The sequence below is a fragment of the Mytilus trossulus genome, chromosome 11 (assembly GCF_036588685.1).
Source record: "Mytilus trossulus isolate FHL-02 chromosome 11, PNRI_Mtr1.1.1.hap1, whole genome shotgun sequence".
In the NCBI taxonomy this organism is placed as follows: Eukaryota; Metazoa; Mollusca; class Bivalvia; order Mytilida; family Mytilidae; genus Mytilus; species Mytilus trossulus.
Window position 1 is genome coordinate 45,157,644 of NC_086383.1, and position 20,343 is coordinate 45,177,986.

Sequence of the window (20,343 nt, forward strand, 5' to 3'; positions counted from 1 at the left end):
TTGGATATCAATTTTCATGGGTAATAGTAAACCCTGTAATTAAATGTTTAACCAAATAACTATTTTTCTTTAGGCCTTTATGAATACTTTGGCAAAACCACGAAATCAAAAATCCACAAACATGCAAATTTTCTTGAATCCACGAAAAGAAATGAATCCACATTAGTGTAACGTCACATCAAAGAAAGACACTATAAAATAGCAATTGAAATGGCCCAACTCAATCAATAGACATAACACAAATGAACATACAAAGAAGGAATAAATTTGATCTATGATACAATGTAAATACAAAATAATAATAAGGGATGAATAACTCGGAAATCTATGTGTCAAATATTTAATTACACTGCAGGTCTGAATTTGGATTATATCGCGCTTGAATATTCTGTGCCTTTTTGCCCTTCACGGTTGGACCTCTGCTGTCGTTTCCTGGGTGAAGCTCATTTATTTTATGAGGACACGGTAAAATTCTGGTAAAAAAAATCTGACGGTAGAAGAAATTAAGCAAAATGACTATGATCAGCAAAAATTAAATGACAGCTAGTAGTTATTGACATGCCAGCTCTTGACCTTATTTTGATAGATTGAGATATGTCTTCATCATGTGAAAATCAACTCTAATCCGTCCACTATGCATTGACTCCCAAAGTTGATGACATTATAGCTGGGTAAAGTTGGATTTTTAATGCTTGTTCAGAAATATGATTTTTCACGGAGACTACTATATAACAGTGTGTTCTGATAGTCTCGTGTTTTGAGTACAATACACTTAAATACAATTTATCAAACTAGTTTTCTTAATTAAACGGATTTATAGTAAAAAAAATGCACCAAATTTCAAATGAAATGGTTGTAAGCAATTGCTGACATTCCTATGGCCTCCAACAATTAGATTAACAGTACTTTGTAGCCTGCGCTAAAAGTATTCTCCAGTTGCTGATCTAGAAACTCTCATAAGGGGGCTGGTTGACAGAATAGTTGTAGCCATCTCCAGTCATGCTTCAGTGATTCCTTAACATGCATGAAATATTTGCAACTGGCCATAAATCAACAAACAATTAAACTACTGTTGTTAGTGTGTGTCGTCCTGGACATGTATGAAATATTTGCAACTGGATGTTAAACAACAAACAATTAACATTGTTCTTTTATTGTGTGTCATGTCCTGATCGTGTATGATCTATTTGCAACTGGACGTTAAACAACTAACAATGAATTGCATGCTTGTTGTCCTGAACATGCATGAACTATTTGCAACTGGACATACAACAACAAACAATTAAAATAATGTTGTTAGTGTTTGTCGTCCTGAATATGTATGAAATATTTGCAAATGGACGTTAAACTACTAACAATTAATCTTGTTTTGTTATGGTGTGTTGTCTTGAACCTGCATGAAATATATTTTCAACTTGATGAAATATTTTCATCTTAACGTTAAAATGAAAAATTATCTTGCGTTGTTAGTGTGTGTCGTCCTGAAAATGCATGACATATTTGCATCTGAACATTAAACAAATAACAATTAAACCTGTGATGTTAGTTCATGTCGTCCTTAATATGTATGAAATATTTGCAACTGAATGTTAAACCAACCATTCTTGTGTTAAAGTGTGTGTCGTCCTAGTATGTATGAAATTATAGCAACTGGACGTTAGTGTTGTCCTGAACATGCACGAAATATTTGCAATTGAACATTAAACAACTAACAATTAATTTTGTGTTGTTAGTGTGTGTGTCGTCCGTAACATGCATAAAATATTGCAACTGGACGTTAAAAAACTATCAATCTTGTGTCGTCCTGCATATGTATGAAATATTTGCAACTGGACATTTAACAACTAACAATTAATCTTGTGTGTAAGTGTGTGTCGTCCTGAACATGTATGAAATATTTGCAACTGGGAGAAAAATAATCAATTGATATTGTGTTGTTAGTATGTATCACGTCCTCAACATGTATGAAATATTTGCAATAGGACAAAAAACAACAGACAATTAAGATCGTGTTGTAAATGTGTAATGTCTTGAATATGTATGAAATATAAGCAACTGGATGAAAAACAACAAGCAATTAATATTGTTTTGTTATTGTGTGTCATGTCCTGAATATGTATGAAATATTTGCAACTGGACATTAAAGAAATAACAATTGATCTTGAGTTGTAAGTATGTGTCGTCCTGAATATGTATGAAATATTTGCAACTGGACGTTTAACAACTAGCAATTAATTTTGTGTCGTTATTGTGCGTCATCCTGAACATGTACCTATTGGTTGTCGTCCTGAACATATATGACATATAAAAAAAAACAATTAAGATCGTGTTGTTAGTGTGTTATATCCTGAATATGTGTGAAATATTTGCAACTGGACGTTAAACAACTAGCAATTAATCTTGTGTTGTTATTGGGTGTCATCCTGAACATGTTATCATTATGTGTCGTCCTGAACATGTATTAAATTTGCAACTGGACGTCAAACAACTAGCAATTAATTTTGTAAGCATGTGTCACATCCTGAACATGCAATGAAATATTTTCAACTGGACGAAAAACAAAATAAAACACTTAAGAGTGTTGTGTAAGTGTGTCATGACCTGAACATGCATGACATTTTTGCAACTGTAGGTTTAACAACTTACAATGTATCGTGTGTTGTTAGTTTGTGTCGAATTTGACGTAAATCAACTAAGTTAACAATAACTATTGTGTTAGTATGTGTCGTCATGAACATGCACGGACTATTTGCAACTGGACAATAAACAAATAACATTTAATCATGTGTTGTTTGTTCATGTCTTACTAAATATGTATGAAATATAAGCAACTCCCTAAATCCGTCCAGAACACGTATGAAATATATGCAACTTGATGAAATATTTGCATATTGATTTAACATAACAATTAATCTTGTGATGTTAGTGTGTGTCGTCCTGAGAATGCATGAAGTATTTGCAACTGGACAATAAACAAATAACAATTAATCCTGTGTTGTTTGTTCATGTCGTACTAAATATGTATGAAATATAAGCAACTCCCTAAATCCGCCTCTATTAAGCTGGATGTATTTATTGGGACTTGACGAGATGATTAACTATACATGTATATACAACGTTTCTGCAGTAAAGTATATAAATATATTTATTATACTTCACGTTAAAATGTCATATTTTGATTGGCTAAGACGAGGGTGTCAATTTACTCTATCACATGGCTGAGCGGGTGACAATTTTTTTTAATGTTACCCTCTCGTCTAGACCAATCAGAAATCGATTATTCAAAGAACAATGAAGTTGGTTTTTTTCTAATACCCGTAACGTTGTTATGAACGTGACGTCATAGAAAATACTTTTAGAATAAAATTAATCTGTAAAAGCCAAAAATTATAGGACATTCAGTATTATAAATTAAATAACACATAGCTGAGAGGGTGATAGAGCAGATTGGAACCCCTCGAAAAGGCATTGTCAACCTTGGCTTCGCCGCGGTTGACAATATTTTCTCGGGGTACCAATCTGCTCTATCACCCTCTCAGCTATGTGTTATTTATATAATGTTTATAGTTCTGCTTAAATAGCAGACGAGTATAATGTATACCTGTACCTTGACATTGCACAGGGTAGTTTCGTCTTCAACATGCATGAACTATTTGCAACTGGCCATAAATCAACAAACACTTAATCTTGAGTTGTTAGTATGTGTAGTTTCGTCTTTAACATGTATGAAATATTTCCAACTGGATAAAAAACAACAAACAATTTACCTTATTTTTTTTATTGTGTGTCACGTCCTAAACATGTATGAAATATTTGCAACTGGATGTTAAACAACTAACAATAGATTGCGTGTCGTCCTGAACATGCATGAACAGTTTGCAACTGGACGTAAAACTACTAACATTTAATCGTGTTTTGTTATTGTGTGTCGTCTTGAACCAGCATGCAATATTTGCAACTTGGTGAAATATTTGCATCTTGACGTTAAAATAAAAAAATATCTTGCGTTGTAAGTGTATGTCGTCCTAAAAATGCATGACATATTTGCAACTGGACGTTAAACAAATAACAATTACACCTGCAATGTTAGTTCATGTTATCCTAAATATGTATGATATATTTGCAACTAGATGTTTAACCAACCATTCTTGTGTTACAGTGTGTCGTCCTAGTGTGTATGAAATATAAGCAACTGGACGTTATTGTTGTCCTGAACATGCACGGAATATTTGCAATTGAAAATAAAACAACTAACAATTAAGCTGGTGTTGTTAGTGTGTGTCGTCCTGAACATGCATAAAATATTTGCAACTGGACGATGAAATATTTGCAACTGGATGTTAAACCAACCATTATTGTGTAAAAGTGTGTGTCATCCTAGTACGCATGAAATATTTGCAACTGGACGTTAAAAAACTAACAATCTTGTGTCGTACTGAATATGAATGAAATATTTGCAACTGGACATTTTACAACTTACAAATAATCTTATGTGTAAGTGTTTGTCGTCCTGAACATGCATGAAATATTTGCAACAGAACGAAAAACAATCAATTGAAAGCGTGTAGTCAGTATGTGTCACGTCCTAAAAATGTATGATTTATTTGCAACTGGACATTAAACAACTAACAATGGATCGGGTGTTAATAGTTTGTGTCGTCCAGAACATGTATCAAATATTTGTAATTTGACGTTAAACAACTAACAATTAATATTGTGTTGCTATTGTGTGTCATCCTGAAAATGTATGAAATATTTGCAACTGGACATAAAACAACACACAATTAATCTTGAATTGTTAGTATGTATTGTCCTGAATATTATGAAATATTTGCAACTGGATGTCAAACAACCATTCGTCTGTTTAAGTGTGTCTCGTCCTAGTATGTATGAAATATTCGCAACTGGACGTTAGTGTTGTCCTGATCATGCACGATATGTTTGCAACTGGACATTAAAAAACGAAGAATCAATCGAAATATTTAAAATTGAACGAAAAACAAACAAAAAAAACAATTTAAATCGTGCTGTAATTTTGCCATGTCCTGAATATGTATGAAATACTCGCAACTGGCCGTTAAACAACTAGCAATTGATCTTGTGTTGTTATTGTGTGTCATCCTGAATGTAATTATTTTGTGTCGTCCTGAACATGTATGAAATATATAAAAAGCAATTAAAATCGTGTTGCAAGTGTGTCATGTTCTGATCATGTATGAAATATTTGTACGTTAAACAACTTACAATGAATCATGTACGACATGTGTTGGTTTTGTGTGTCGTCCTGAACATGTATCAAGTATTTGCAATTTGACGATAATCAATAAACAATAAATATTATGTAAGTATGTGTCGTCCTGAACATGCATGAACTATTTGCAACTGGACATAAAACAACAAACAATTTATCTTCAGTTGTTAATGTGTGCCGTCCAAGAAATGCATGAAATATATGCAACTTGATGACATATTTGCATATTGATGTTAAACTAACAAATAATCTTGTGTTGTTAGTGTGTGTCGTCCTTAGAATGCATGAACAATTTGCAACTGGACAATAAACAAATAAAAATGTATGCTGTGTTGTTTGTTCATGTCGTACCAAATATACATGAAATATAAGCAACTAGATGTAAGTGTTGTTCTAATCATGCACGAAATATTTGCGACTGGACGTTCAAAAAGTAACAATTTTGTATCGTCCTGAATATGTATGGAATATTTGCAACTGGACATTTTACCACTAAAAATTTATCTTGTGTGTAATTGTGTGTCGTCCTAAATATGCATGAACTATTTGCAACTGGACATAAAACAACAAACAATTTATCTTCAGTTGTTAGTGTGTGCCGTCCAAGACATGCATGAATTATATGCAACTTGATGGAATATTTGCATATTGATGTTAAACTAACAAATAATCTTGCTTTGTTAGTGTGTGTCGTCCTTAGAATGCATGAAATACTTGCAACTGGACAATAAACAAATAACTATTTATCCTGTGTTGTTAGTTCATGTCGTACATGCACGAAATATTTGCGACTGGACGTTCCAAAACTACAAATCTTGTATCGTCCTGAATATGTATAAAATATTTACAAATGGACATTTTACCCCTAACAATAAATCTCGTATGTAAGTGTGTGTCGTCTTGAACATACATGAAATATTTATAACTGGACGTTAAACAACTAACAATTAATTTTGTGTTGTTTGTGTGTGTTGTCCTGAATATGTATGAAATATTTGCAACTGGACATTTTTCCACTAACAATTTATCTTGTGTGTAAGTGTGTGTCGTCCTGAACATACATGAAATATTTGCAACTAGACATTAAACAACTAACAACTAATTGTGTGTTCTTAATGTGTCGTCATGAATGTGTATGAAATATTTGCAACTGGACGTTAAACAAATAACAATAAATCTTCTGTTGTAAGTATGTGTCGTCCTGAACAAACACGACATATTTGCAACTGGACGTTACACAACTAACAATTAATATTGTGTTGTTTGTGTGTGTCGTCCTGAAAATGTATGAAATATTTGCAACTGGACGTTAAACAATTTGCAACTAATCTTTTGTTGTCATTGGGTGTTGTCTTGAATATGTATGGCATATTTGCAACTGGAAGCTAAACAACAAACATTTAATATTGTGCTGTTAGTGTGTGTCGTCCTGAACATGTATGAAATATTTGCAACTGAATGTTAAACAACTAACAATTAATCTGGTGTGGTTTGGCCCAGTGACTGTCTTGTTGGTTTATACTCAACATCTCTTTTACATATATACTTAAAAATAATCGAACCAGTTTAAATATAAAAAAATATCTATTATAATATGGCACACATCTGAGTAATGGTGCATTTCAATATTGCACAAACGGTGATTTATATATAAAAAAGAAATTACAAAATTTTAAAATTTACAAATATACTTGATATTTCTACATATTTAGCACCACTTTGTTTTTGTCGTCCGAATTTGACACATGGTCAATTTTTATGCCGTCCCAATAAGTGCCATCTCCCGGTTGTTTTAAACACTGTGTCATTGGGAAAATAAAGTTCAACAGCCAATGTTTTCCAAATACACTTTCAAAATTTGTGAAAAAGAAATTGTTATTTTTGATTGGGATGTGGGAGGTTAGTTCATGTGCAGTTTTCCCAAGAAAACACATCAACGTTTGAGAATTGACCACAATACAACCGAAACCACCGAAAAACAGTTGAGGATAAGCTTGGAATATCAAAATAAGTACATGAAGCTCTATATTTTCGTAACCGAAAAGCCAACGGTAGAAGGCGATTGGAGGAAATAAACTAGTCCATGAATACGCTGTTGGCCAGTAAAATAGATATAAATACCAGGCATTACATGCAAATGCCCCAAGTCCACAAAGTATGGCATAAAATCCTAAAACGAAAAAGTATCTTTGATTGTAAAATCCAATGCAATTTCCTACCATAAAGCAATGGTGATCTCGTTTTAAAATACACTTTTTGCAGATTTTACAATGATGTGCTCGCGGAGGTATGTCCATGTCGCATATGTCACAAAATCCCCATGGCATTTCTCCATCATCACGTGATACAGTTACTCCATTCGGAACATGTCCATTAGTGTGTGCATGTGGGTCATCAAACGTTTTTATTTTGGAAGAGGAAGATCGTGGTTTCACATCCGAATTAGTCAATAAACATAAGAAATAGTTCAACAGCCCTTCCACGCAACAAAAACATACAAACAATTGCAAACATATTTGTGTTTCATCTGTATAGTCCTCAAATAAACGTGGAATTATATAAAATAAAAATAGATAAAGCTGTGATGGACATTGAAGAGCTAAAAGAACCTTTGGAAATGACTGAGCAAGATCTCGTTCACTTTGCTTCACTTCACGTTTGTTTGTCCATTTCTTTTTAATTTCTTCTTTAAATGTTTGAAACGTGTATTTATCTTCTTCTTTAGTCTGTTGTTGTGGAATATTTACTCTGACTGTCGCCATTTTTATCTGAAAAAGACCGTTTAAAAATAGTATTATACAGTTTGGACAGTTCAGTTGTATACATAATATGAAAATAAAAAGATTCCTATAAGTCTAGTTGTGATTGAGTGTGTGCTTGATTCATCAGCAAGATTTGTTTCATAACGTCCTTCACGTTTTATTTCAATCTTGCTGGTCTTGGTGCATCTTTTGATGACTTTTTTACTTGCAGGAATGTTTACTCCTTCAACAGATCTACTCCTAAGGTATGTGTAAGATCAATATGTGACACGTTACTAAATAAAATAATCATTATCTTATCTTATAATAAATTTGACTGATGCATGCGAACTTGCGACCTTTTTTGTAGGAGCGTGAAGGCTGATAAACCCTGTTTATTCTTCTTTACGGCTATGTTTTCCCAAAAAAATATTAGTTAACTTTATAAATATCCGTGACCTGAACTCGGACGTAGAAATAAACTGAAATCCTTTAAGTTAGAATGGGTTACTCTTGGCAAAAAAGCTAATACTCTAACCGTTGAAAGAACTAATACCGTCGTTCGTTTCAGTAAAATATTTTAGGAAACTATGCGATGAAGAGATGTAAAAAAAAATCCATCATCAAATAAAACTTCAAATTTTTACAATTTCATTCTGCGAGCTACAATATACCAAAAAAAAATATCTATCGCACCCCCAATCATTGAAATATTTGCATAACTCCTACAAAATGGATTTTACTTCACTTATCACTTTATAAAATAGATAGTGTCATTCAATCTAAAATTGACTAATAGAATTTGAAAAGTGTCCAAACTCCTGGTCAAAATTCACTTTTAACTAAAAAAAATAGATATTGAAAATTATGTTCTTCGTCGACCAAAAAGTATAACAAAATTGTGCACTGCAAAATGACGATTACATGTACCTATAGAATCTGATAAACGTTATATGTACCATAATTAGAATAAATGCAATAACGGAATTATATTAAGGAACATATTGGTGATGAATATCTTGTACATTTTTAAATTTGTAAACATTCAATACAAATATTTCCCACCTATATAATAGATGTAATCCATTACCAAATTATGGCAAAATGAAAGTTCTTTTGTCACTTTGCAAAACGTTGTACTATATGCATCTGAATGTTTAAAAAATCTTGAACCTTAAAAAAACTATTATTATTTTTTCAAACTTAATTTTAACGACAAAGTGTGAAAGCTTAGTTGTATTTACTGTCTGAAATGAATTATGTGACATTTAAAGTTTGAAAGTATTCAAAAATTTGCTAAGGGTAAATAACAGTTGATCTACGATGTCAATCCTTTGTAAATAATTTGAATACGTTACTATTCTGTTTAAGGGCATATCCAACAGCTTATTTTAGGAAGTAATCATGACATCATTTATATTGCTTCGCCATCAACGGTTTTCGTAAGTTTGTATTGTAATGAAATTATTCGAAGTACCGATTTGAATAGGGTTTATTGCAACTTGTTCTAGAAGTTTTCCATGTATAAATATAGTACAATCTTTGTATTCCGAAGACGAAATATAGATTTTTAATAAGCATAATTATCAAAATAAAAATGCTTGACCCTTAGTGTCAGATGGTTGCATTATAGATATGATGCTCTAAGCTCAGAAAAAGATGGAAATAGAATAAGCAAAAACAAAGTGTCATCAGCCGGGCCAATAGCACCATGTATTTATACACGAAGAACTGGCTTTGAAGATATTGTGAAAAGGGATGACCCATCTCTCCCCCCACCCCGAGTTTAGCTCTACAACCGGTCTTTTACCGGTATATAGGCCCCCCTTCCAAACACACGCGTGGATACTCGAAGATTATCTCATAGGATAATTTGTTAATTAATTTGTTTTAAAAGATTAGAAATACTGTAACATGTGCCTAACATTTCAATCATAATGCTTGATAGTTAAAAAAGAAAAAAAAAGATGAGAACAAAATATTTACCTACAGTTTCTGCTCCACGCTTATCGATGTTGTTAATAATTTTTCATGGCCAATGAATTCCACCCGATTGTAAACACTCAATTGATCCCGGGTATACCTGTGATTGTTGTTCTTAGCAACCAGGTAAATACTTGCATGATACACATGTGATTACTTGATTTTTGTTTAAATGCTCAATAAATTTTAAAAAATATGAATAGAAAAAAAAACCTGACACATAATTAGCCAAATTAATAATTAAGAGAGAAAACATAACAATGGTAATTAAATCAACGTTCAGATCTTTTTTTTTAATTACGGGTTATAACTTTATTTCTTTTCTCTAGTCTGTTTCTTGACTTGTTTTTTTTTTTTTATTTTAAAATATAATGTAGCCTCAATTTCTATCCTTTCTGTTTACAATCTTTAAAAATGAGAGAACATGATTTTTCAGAAGGCATGGAAAATAACATTTATACAATAATGTCAATGAATACAATGAAATACGTGCAATTAAATACAACGATGATGAAGTAGAGCAGAATATAATGGATCATAATGGAACAACAGTGCCAGCGTTCTGAAGATCCATAGGTAATACATACAATGATCATACGCAAATAAACTGAACAACATACAACATTCATAACATGCACAAACAGAAAGCATTACGGCCCTTATACAAATCTCCATTAAATACTTACTATACATGTGCATACCCCCCCCCCCCCCCCCCCCCCCCATTACACCTTTCAAATGTTGTTGCTATCTTGCATAAGGTAGGGGATGGATTTACATTTAAAAAAGTTCAGGTCATAAATTATAAGTGGTCGATTGGGCTAATTGAAAATGGTAAACCCATTGACCCTTTTATTAAGAGTTGGTAGACTTTTCTATAATTTTGATGTAATTTGTCCCAAAAGTAGGTAACTTAAACGTAAATTACTTATAACGAAAACGCAGGCGGGATTATTTCCATTTGCATTTTTAAAATGATGTAAATATATAGATTAGACCGTTGGTTTTCACGTTTGAATGGTTTTACACTAGTAATTTTGGGGCCCTTTATAGCTTGTTGTTCGGTGTGAGCCAAGGCTCCGTGTTGAAGGCCGTACATTGACCTATTTTACTTTTTTTTTAAATTGTTATTTGGATGGAGAGTTGTCTCATTGGCCCTCACACCACATCTTCCTATATCTAAAGAAGGGCACCACAAAATAATGTTGTTTTTTTTTAGCCATCTATAAATTATCGATTATAGGGTATCATGCTTTGTTCGATATTATTAAACAAAAAATCAACACTATATCTATTCTATATATATATATATATAGCTGACGTCTCCTCAAATAAAAGTTGTTCATGGTGCAAGTCATGTGGTAACAGACGTTGTCTGACAACAAAGACTAAATACTCAAACATTTACTTGCCACTCGACTGGGTCTGTGTACACTATATTTTGCAATGTTACTTGCAAAACCCAGAATGTTGTATACCTCCTACAGTGTCGATGTGGCATGCAGTATGTTGGCGAGACAAAGCAGCCATTCAACAAACAAACGCATGAATGGTCATCGAAGTGACTACACTTGCAAGCCCGACCTACCCGTAAGTCGTCATTTGAGATCACCTGGGCACACACAAGCTGATCTAAAAAAAAAACTTACCATCACAATCATAGACCACAACGAGGGTTCGTCGAAGGTCGACAGAGTCGCTCGGGAAAATAAGAAAATAAGAAAGTTACGGACAATTTCCCCAGAGGGCATAAATGAAAAAAAAACATAGAATGAGTCACTCATTTTCCTGTCATCACTTGTTTCCAGTAACTCCGGCTTCAGTACTGGCTTTACAGTTCGAATTTTTTTTCGAGTTTTTTTTTAAATACCAGTTTCAATTACAGGGCTCCATTCATTCGGGATGAATGTATAAGTGCGTAGCCACGTTCAAATATTTTACCTCATTAGATATAAAACTTATTTTTCTAATCATTATTAAACTGCTATTCGTTAAGGAGGCTTAAATATGTAGTTTCTGTTGCAATTGCCCTACCGTTGTCAAATTTGAAATATTATACCAACTTGGATCGGTTAGGACATTTTTTTATTTTTTTGTTTGAGGACTGCCCTCCATGCAGTTATAACATCTAAACTGTCACAACCTTTGGAAATTTAGAGTAGTGCAAGTTCACATCACAAATAACTTTGCATTTGGCATATCTTTGTAATCTTTGCGCCGTGTTTGGAAATTTTAAAATAGTACCAGCGTCTGTGGTGTTGGTTTAAATTGTATAAATAGAACGCGGCACTGACAGTTCATCTCATATTTTTTCTCCGAAAAGAAAATAAAAGTAATTGTAATTTCGAATCAAATTTTCCAATGTTATTCGTAAAGGTGGGAAGACTTAAGATTGGTTTCCTGTACCTTGTCTTAATGTTTGAATTATTGTTGTGTACTGATTGGTCGCTGCGTCCAGTGGATAATATTTTACTCATCTACCAGCCAGTCGAATCCAATCTAAACATCAAGATCTTAAACAATTCCAAACAATTCATCGTCACAAACAATGGCCTTGCTGTCGGAAAGTCAAGCTGTCCTTTACCTTCACCCTGAAATAACTATTGAGTCCCAAATATCCGGTCCATTTTAATTTTTACTGCTTTAATAAATGATATTTCTCGAAAACTAGTTTTGCATTGTTGATAGAAATGTCCAGTTATGACGTATGCATTCAATGACGTTCACGGAGTTGTTTTCCATTACTATCTGAGCAGAGAAGATGGGCTGCGTTCATTCAAAAACACCTAACGTAGATAATCCATATCTGTGGAACGGAAACCAGACATCAGATCACAACAATCTGTGGAGAACACTGCATGATTATATTGTACAGAACGATACCAAATCATGTCTCAAACTAATAAACAGCCAGAGACTAGATTTGAATATCATCCATACAGATTGTTCCAGCTTCGAAGATGAATCAGAAGAGTATATCTCAAGGACTCTTACGTTCTCTCCATTACATCTAGCCTGCCTACTGAGGAGAGCAAAGTTAGTGGAAATGTTCTGTAAATATGGCTCAGACGTCAATATCAGAGACAAATTTGGAAGAACTGCAATTAATATCTGTATACAGTATTGGCCTAGAACACATCCAGGCGAAATAAATGCAGAAGATGGCGTTGCTCTCCATTTTAGAAATACAATGAAAGCTTTGCGTGATTGTTCAGAAAAAAGTCTCCGGGTTTTGCTTCGTTATGGCGCAGATCCACGTGAGGAAATAGACATTTTTGGAAACACTCTTTTACATTTTTGTGCCAAGAAAGGATTGCAGGAACCATTTTTAATTTTAAGAGAAGCAGGATCAAGTATAGAATATCGCAACACATATGGAATGACGCCACTTCTTTTTGGTGCAACATTTGGTCCAGAACTAATGACAGACTATATGATTAGCTTAGGATCCAATAAAAAGTCTAGAGACACATTTAATAACGGACTTATTCATTGTCTTGTACAGAATCAACAGGTATCTGAAAAGTTTATTGAACCTTTTACTGATGAAATATCACCAGACGACACAAATGCATGTGGGAAAACTGCACTAATGTTTGCAGCAAAGATTGGTTACGGCTACAAAATTGCAATGCTTCTCAGAAAAGGAGCTGATGCCTCATTAAAGGACGTCAATGGGAAATTAGCTTTGTTTTATTTCTTGGATAACAACGAACCGGTTCATTCCCTCATAGGATATCATTCCCTACTAGTGTATACCCCACAAATTTGTGTTTATGACAATCTAGGACTTATTGCACTAAAACTAACGCGAGATCATTTGCGACACGTGAGAAAAATCTTGGAAGCAGAATCATTAACACCAACGTCTCTATATCGCTTATGTCTCTACAAAATGTATAGCCTGGTTATTCAAAGACAAGGGCCAGAAGAAATAATAAAGACTGTTATATCAAACTGCCCAAACAGACTTATGACAGATATTATAATGTTTAGAAAATTTATGTCACACTACTGGAGTTCTATATGGTCTGGTATTGAGATGGAATGTATTTCATAACATAAACGCTTTTTTTCCCCAAAGGCTTTAAAATGATAAAATTGTAAAACTGAGCGATTTGATATTTCTTCCATCTAATTCTCACCAAATTGAAAGCTCGAGATTTTATTACTGCATGGCACTAAATATGCAGTGCTTATAAATAAGGAAGGGAAATAACTCGCATCATCATTATCTTAGACTCAAATACTGCAAATGTTCTCTATTGTGTATATATATAGATCAACTTACGGTCTCTAATCGATGTCCGTTCCTCAAAAAACGACATCAAAATTAAATTAAAGACACAAATAAATACAACTCATAAAGTGAACCATACTTTAAAATTTTATTTAGGCAATGTGTGCTCGTAATTACTGTTGTAATCGACTTTAATACCCTCCCATTTAAACCCATCGTCTCTTTGCTTGAACAGAATTGTCATCGGAAATAAAAAGTTCAGCGCCCAGAAATCTCCAAATACAGACCGGAAGTTCTGGTTTATACTGTTTTTGCATTTTACTCTCACTCTTTTCGAAAATTCAAACATTGTAACTCCCTTAATAACTAATGTCAACTGTGATGTGAAATATATGATGCCGAATACGCCGTATAAAAGTTCATTATATAACTGCAATAGAAGTAAAATGGTGTTGATGTTCAAATCCTCTGCTCCATTACACCACCGGAATATTGCGAGTGGTGGAAAAAAGTTTGTCCATGAGTATGCAGTCGGCCAGTAAAAGTATTGTAAATATTTTATGGTGGAATAAAAACTAAAACATCCTAGAAGCGAAGCATATAAATTTAGAACGAAAAAATATCTTTGGTTTTTGAATCCAATACACGTGCCTACAAAGTAACAATGATGATCGTGTTTCAATATGCACGTTCTGCAAACGTAGCAGTGGTGAGCACGTGGCGGAATATAAAAATCACACTCGTCACAGTATTTCCATGGCAACCCAGACTCATCTTGTGGACAGTTCATGAGATGTTTGGCATTTCCGTTTGTTAGAGGTTGATTTTCATTGTAAGATTCAAAGTATTCTGGGGGATTTTCCCATCTTTCTTTCATTTGCACTGTTGGGTTGTCACGTGTTTTTATAATGTTTGTCGAGTAAAATAACGTACAAAAATAGTTCATTAAAGTTTGCACAACCAGGAACATAAACATTAGTTTTAACCAGTACTGAGTCCATGCATCGTACTCCTCAAAAAGTCTTGGAATAATAAAACACAGAAACATATACGGTTGTGTCGCTGTCTGGAATGCAATGCTTATGTAGGCGTATCTTGCCATTCGTCCAGCATCTTTTAAGGCAACTTCTCGTCTGTCGCTGTATTTTTTCCGGAATTTTTCCATGAGTGTCATTTCTTTCCATGATTTTTCTGGTTCCTCTTCTTGTTTGTTGATATTTACTCGAATCGTTGCCATTATAGGTAATCTGTAGTAGAAGAAACAAAGGTCTATATAATAAATCAAGTGTCATGATGTTTTAAGCTCATTCTAAACGACTTATTCTTTGTTAGTCTCCTATCATATATAACTACCTTTGTCATTAAACGTTCCGCTTGTGAGATAGTGTAAAATTCGAATGCATTGGGCCAAACTTTAACTGGTTGAAATGACCCTTTTCATATCGACAAGCAACTCTGTACACGAAACAGTTTTACGACGATCGAACGACATGTATACAGATACTTTAATATAACTAGATCGTCGTTGCATTGCCATCGCGCACATTATATAAGCTTTGGATTTCAAATATTTTGGCCACGAGCATCACTGAAGAGACAAGTATTGTCGAAATGCGCATCTGGTGCAAAATAAATTGGTACCGTTAATTTTATTACTACTATATTTGCGCATAAAAATAATGTGTGTCGAGAAATTGTTCAATAGAGAAACATACGTTCATTCCAAAATGCTGTAAAACATGGTAGCTTGTACTTGTAATAAGTTGTATACAATAACGTCAAAATAAGATTGTTAGTATAAATAATGGCTTTGCTGACTGTGGACCCTTTATACCTAGATCAGCAGGACAGAATTGTTAATATATCTGAGTTATCGTTGCATTGGTGGATCCTGGAATATCAAAATGTGGGTAAAGTAGGGGTGTATCCAAGAAGAACTTTTGCATATAAAAAGACAGCTTTAACAAAAGATTAGCACTGAAGAACGAGTAAGCGAATTTTACAAGTCACTGTTATTTGACAGTTTTTAAATATGGATATCATGAATTTATGAAAGAAATTGTGTCTGTTCGTTACGTCCGGACGCAAACCCTTCCTGAAACCGCCACTGACCGTATAGTCGAATATAAAAGGTCCCGTCATATGAAACAATTCAATAGAGGAAGGTTACGGCCTAATTTACAACAAACAATTTACGAATATGACAGACGTGAACCAACGACAACTACTTAACAGCCTCCTGACTTAGGAAATGTTCAGTGGCGGATCCAAGAGGGGTCCCAGGGGTTGGAACCCCCCCTTGTTGGACGATCAATGCATTTGACTGGGGACATGAAGTTGGAATCAATCCCTTTTGTCCTGGACTAGGAACCCCCTTTGAAAATGGCTGGATCCCCCTGAGGTTCATAAATAGTCTGGCGGGGTTAAACCTGTTTCAGATTGCCCGACCCACGCCCTAATCGGAGACAGTGGTATAAAACAACAAACAAAGAAAAAGAAAATACAAAGAAAAACACCAAGCAAAGTTAAACACTGCAGGAGGGGGCAGGGTATCATATCCTTTCAACAAAAGGACAGGTTATCCGGCTGATTTTATATTGCACAGATTCCTGATAGCGTACCCGGTATGTTTATTTTGCAATATCATAGTAATATTCAATGAAAAATGAGTGGGATTCGAAACATAAAGGGGAACCAGCTACCTAAAATTGCACAGAAACACGAAGGAGATTCAAGTGATACATTGTCGAGTAATAACCCCTTAATTGTCGGCCGGATAATTCGGTTATAATGTGTATTTTGTGGTATAACAAGTTAACTCTATGTGCTATTAATTTAAATTGATCAAACTTACCTTGAGTGGAATAACTGTTGTGAATTCAATTCAAAAGATACATAAATCTATATTTTCCTATAGAATTTTTAAAATTTCACTGCTAGCATGTATCAACGTATTTAAAACATTAAATAGCACCAGATTTTCACCGGTAATAAATATTACCTGTCAAAGTAATTGACCAATGGTCAACAATGGCATAATTAATTGACCGATATAACTCGATTCTGTTTAATTATTGACGACCAACTTGTTATGACAAATACATAAGCTTACACATTTTTAAAAAAAAAACTTGTGCATGCTTGATTGGTCATGAAAAGTTTAGAGTTATTCACTCAGGATTTGATTTTGTATAGCATTGAATTGATTGACGAAAAAATTACATGTTAAAACTTTGTTCGTTTTAATAACTTCTCTATGAAAGTTCAATAAAGTTAAAACATGTGACGAACAATAAATATTTATCTTTTACGATGAGAAAGATTACCCAATTTAGCGAGTATAATAATTTGACATCGATAAAAATGAAATGTATTTATGCAGGTGTACGTATTCCTTTTTTTTATATTGAAAGCAGCATATAATTATATTTCATTCTTCTAAATAGAAGTGGATGCATGACTTCGACTTTTTATGGGCATATGAATTTAACCATCACCAAACTTTATAAGATACTAATGACCATAAACGTACCCCCCTTTTTTTTTTTATTCCAGAGGCTAAGATATTTAAAAAAATTAAAAAAAAAAAACAAGTTGTCTTTAAGGTTCACTGAGGGACTAATAATCACATTTTATGTTTCAGGATCACATTATATTTATAATATTGATTTAGTCCAGACAGGTATGCATTGTTTACCTGGTAGTGAAGGAATATAGATATAAATAGAACTGATCACTGAAACGTTTTAACAAGTCATGTCCGAGTATTTTAACAGAAAGCTTTCTTTTGAACTGATTTATATGTAAGTATAGACTTAACTTGTTATTGTTACACCCCCTCAGGACACTGGTCACGCATACTTTAAAAGATCAATATTAAAATCCGATTTATATATAAAGTGTGATACATGGCTTCCTATAAATTACCAGCATGGCGATCTGACTATTACACGGGATTCCTTTCACAAGCGCCTAACTTAAGCACGGCCCCCTTTTATTGTGTTCCTTCCGGGACTACTAGACTATCAACATATTTTGTCCCATGTTTCTTGTAATCAATATTTTAATGCTTTATTTAATATTATTTCGACTTATTGTTTAGTCGGCGATCTTAATTTAATGTCTATGTAAATCCGGGGCGGATCCAGCCATTTAAAAAACAAAAAGGGGGGGGGGTCCCAACCAAGAATTAAAAGGGGATATTCCAACTACATGTCCCCTATAAATGCATTGATCGTCAAGTAAAAAAGGGGTTCCAACCGCTGGACCCCTTTAGATCCGCCACTGAACTTTAAGTCACAGTTACACAATGAACAAACAGAGGAGCTTTTTTTCTTTTATAAAATGTGTGTCGTATTAAAAGGGTTATTTCCGTACAACTGATTGTCTATTTCGCGTGTTTTTCCTATTTGAACTCGTTATTTACCATATTTAAATTAGTGAGGCCATTTTTATATGTTTACCCCTTGGTAAAAGACTCATATTCATTCCGATTCATCCGTGCTCAGACTCCAACTTTTACAGGATACACTTCGTGACCTTGTTGAAAAAAAGTTAAGATGCATGCAAGAATTATATACGTGTATGCCATTGAATTTGTATTCATTCATAAACAATATGAAAAGAAGTCACGGTTAGATTCCAAATAAGAAGATTTTCCACCAGATATCAAATATACGAAAATGCTATCACATAAAGCTCCTCATTCTGTACGGCCTTCAATGAGTAAAACCCATACCAGATGACGATTGTCGCTAAAAATCTTAAATCTTCAATATTCTTGACGATCAAATTTTAAATATGTTTATCGTTATTTTCCCTTGCAGACCCTGACAAATGGCGACAGTAAGAATAAATATTGACAAACACGAGGAACAATCAGATAAAGCATGGAACGACATGACGCTCATGGAAAAATGGCGCCATCGATACAACGACAAAGAACGCTCAATTCAATCTGCAAACGCAGCTAAACAATATGCTCGCCTCACATTTGCGTTCCAGTCAACTACACAGCTGTACGTGTTTTTGTGTGTTATCATCCCAAGACTTTTTGATGATTTTGATGAATGGACTCGATATTGGTTAAAAGTTTTTACAGTTTTTGTCTGTGTCGAATGGTTTATGAATTATTTTTGTACGATATTTTATAGTACGAATATAACAAAGACACGTGACAATCCGACAATTGAAACAAAAGAAAGATGGAATAATCCACCAGAATATTTTGAGTCATTCCTTGCAGACAGGGCACGTTCAAATGGTCATGCTCCTCAATTTACGAACTGCCCACGCGATGATGGTGGAATTTCATGGAATTACTGCCAGGACTGTGAAATACATATACCTCCACGGGCCTATCACTGTAATATATGTAGAACTTGCATTCTAAAACGTGACCACCATTGCTATTTTGTTGGAACTTGTATAGGATTTAGAAATCAACGATATTTCTACGTATTATCATTTTATTCAATAATTATAGGAGCAGTTGCATTTTACTTTACATGGATTTATTTAGAAACATTTTATTGGCCAGTAGCATATTCATGGACGAATTATTTACCGCCGATTGCAGTATATCGTTGGATTCTTGGGTCGGAGGATTTAAATTTCCATATAGTTTTGCTAATAGTTCATCTATACATTGAGTTTATTTGTGGACTACTGGGTATAGTTTACTGCACTGCTCAAACCGTTTTGGTGTTCAAAGGAATAACAATGTTCGAATTCGCTAAACAGGTCAAGGTAAAGTGCAATAATAGTGTAAATCAGAACTTCCGGTCTGTGTTCGGGGACTTCTGGGCTTTGAATTTTATATTTCCAATGACTATTTTATTTAAACAAAGAGACGATGGATACAAATGGGATGGGGTCAAAATAAATCACAATTCAAAACACAAGAAAAAGGTTTACAACTACTAAATTAAATGTTATTTGATAATACTTGTTTTGAGCTTTATATTTTATCAAACTGGGAAATGCATTCCACCGCTCTCCCCTGTAGCTACGTTGGCTTCCTATTTTTACTTTGAACACAATTGTTTCCTGCAGTTTGTGTGGTAGAATGTTCGTGTTTATCCTGTCTTGTGAAGTATTATTTATTTCCAAATCTTGCCAGGTTGTGA

General features: G+C 33.8%; 4 protein-coding genes across 7 annotated transcripts; 2 read left to right on the forward strand and 2 right to left on the reverse strand.

Annotated features, from left to right (window-relative positions):
- Window positions 1-6,835: 6,835 nt before the first annotated feature.
- Window positions 6,836-10,117, reverse strand: LOC134691175 (palmitoyltransferase ZDHHC22-like). Of its 2 annotated transcripts, none has more exons than XM_063551492.1 (2): window positions 9,983-10,110; window positions 6,836-8,019 (listed from the first exon to the last, which is right to left on the reverse strand). In XM_063551492.1, exon 2 carries the CDS (start codon window positions 8,011-8,013, stop codon window positions 6,952-6,954), a length of 1,062 nt encoding a protein of 353 aa, XP_063407562.1. In that variant the 5' UTR covers window positions 8,014-8,019; window positions 9,983-10,110; the 3' UTR covers window positions 6,836-6,951. The 2 variants fall into 2 exon arrangements, with proteins under 2 accessions (XP_063407562.1, XP_063407561.1); XM_063551491.1 differs by having other exon boundaries at window positions 6,837-8,019; window positions 9,979-10,117.
- Window positions 10,118-12,736: 2,619 nt separating this feature from the next.
- LOC134690084 (serine/threonine-protein phosphatase 6 regulatory ankyrin repeat subunit B-like) lies at window positions 12,737-14,035 on the forward strand. Its single transcript, XM_063550058.1, has one exon. It carries the CDS (start codon window positions 12,737-12,739, stop codon window positions 14,033-14,035), a length of 1,299 nt encoding a protein of 432 aa, XP_063406128.1.
- A 309-nt stretch (window positions 14,036-14,344) lies between these two features.
- Window positions 14,345-17,291, reverse strand: LOC134691176 (palmitoyltransferase ZDHHC3-like). Of its 2 annotated transcripts, none has more exons than XM_063551495.1 (2): window positions 17,217-17,291; window positions 14,345-15,462 (listed from the first exon to the last, which is right to left on the reverse strand). In XM_063551495.1, the coding sequence occupies exon 2, from the start codon at window positions 15,450-15,452 to the stop codon at window positions 14,364-14,366; it is 1,089 nt and encodes a 362-aa protein (XP_063407565.1). In that variant the 5' UTR covers window positions 15,453-15,462; window positions 17,217-17,291; the 3' UTR covers window positions 14,345-14,363. The 2 variants fall into 2 exon arrangements, with proteins under 2 accessions (XP_063407565.1, XP_063407564.1); XM_063551494.1 differs by having other exon boundaries at window positions 17,070-17,233.
- Window positions 17,292-17,882: 591 nt separating this feature from the next.
- Window positions 17,883-20,159, forward strand: LOC134690413 (palmitoyltransferase ZDHHC15B-like). 2 transcript variants are annotated; one of them, XM_063550382.1, is made up of 2 exons: window positions 17,883-18,018; window positions 19,042-20,159. In XM_063550382.1, exon 2 carries the CDS (start codon window positions 19,052-19,054, stop codon window positions 20,138-20,140), a length of 1,089 nt encoding a protein of 362 aa, XP_063406452.1. In that variant the 5' UTR covers window positions 17,883-18,018; window positions 19,042-19,051; the 3' UTR covers window positions 20,141-20,159. The 2 variants fall into 2 exon arrangements, with proteins under 2 accessions (XP_063406452.1, XP_063406453.1); XM_063550383.1 differs by lacking the exon at window positions 17,883-18,018 and adding an exon at window positions 18,059-18,266.
- Window positions 20,160-20,343: the final 184 nt, after the last annotated feature.

Bases quoted from the DNA above. Each gene is read 5' to 3' on its own strand.
- LOC134691175 (XM_063551492.1), bottom strand. From the start codon at position 8,013: ATGGCGACAGTCAGAGTAAATATTCCACAACAACAGACTAAAGAAGAA.
- LOC134690084 (XM_063550058.1), top strand. From the start codon at position 12,737: ATGGGCTGCGTTCATTCAAAAACACCTAACGTAGATAATCCATATCTG.
- LOC134691176 (XM_063551495.1), bottom strand. From the start codon at position 15,452: ATGGCAACGATTCGAGTAAATATCAACAAACAAGAAGAGGAACCAGAA.
- LOC134690413 (XM_063550382.1), top strand. From the start codon at position 19,052: ATGGCGACAGTAAGAATAAATATTGACAAACACGAGGAACAATCAGAT.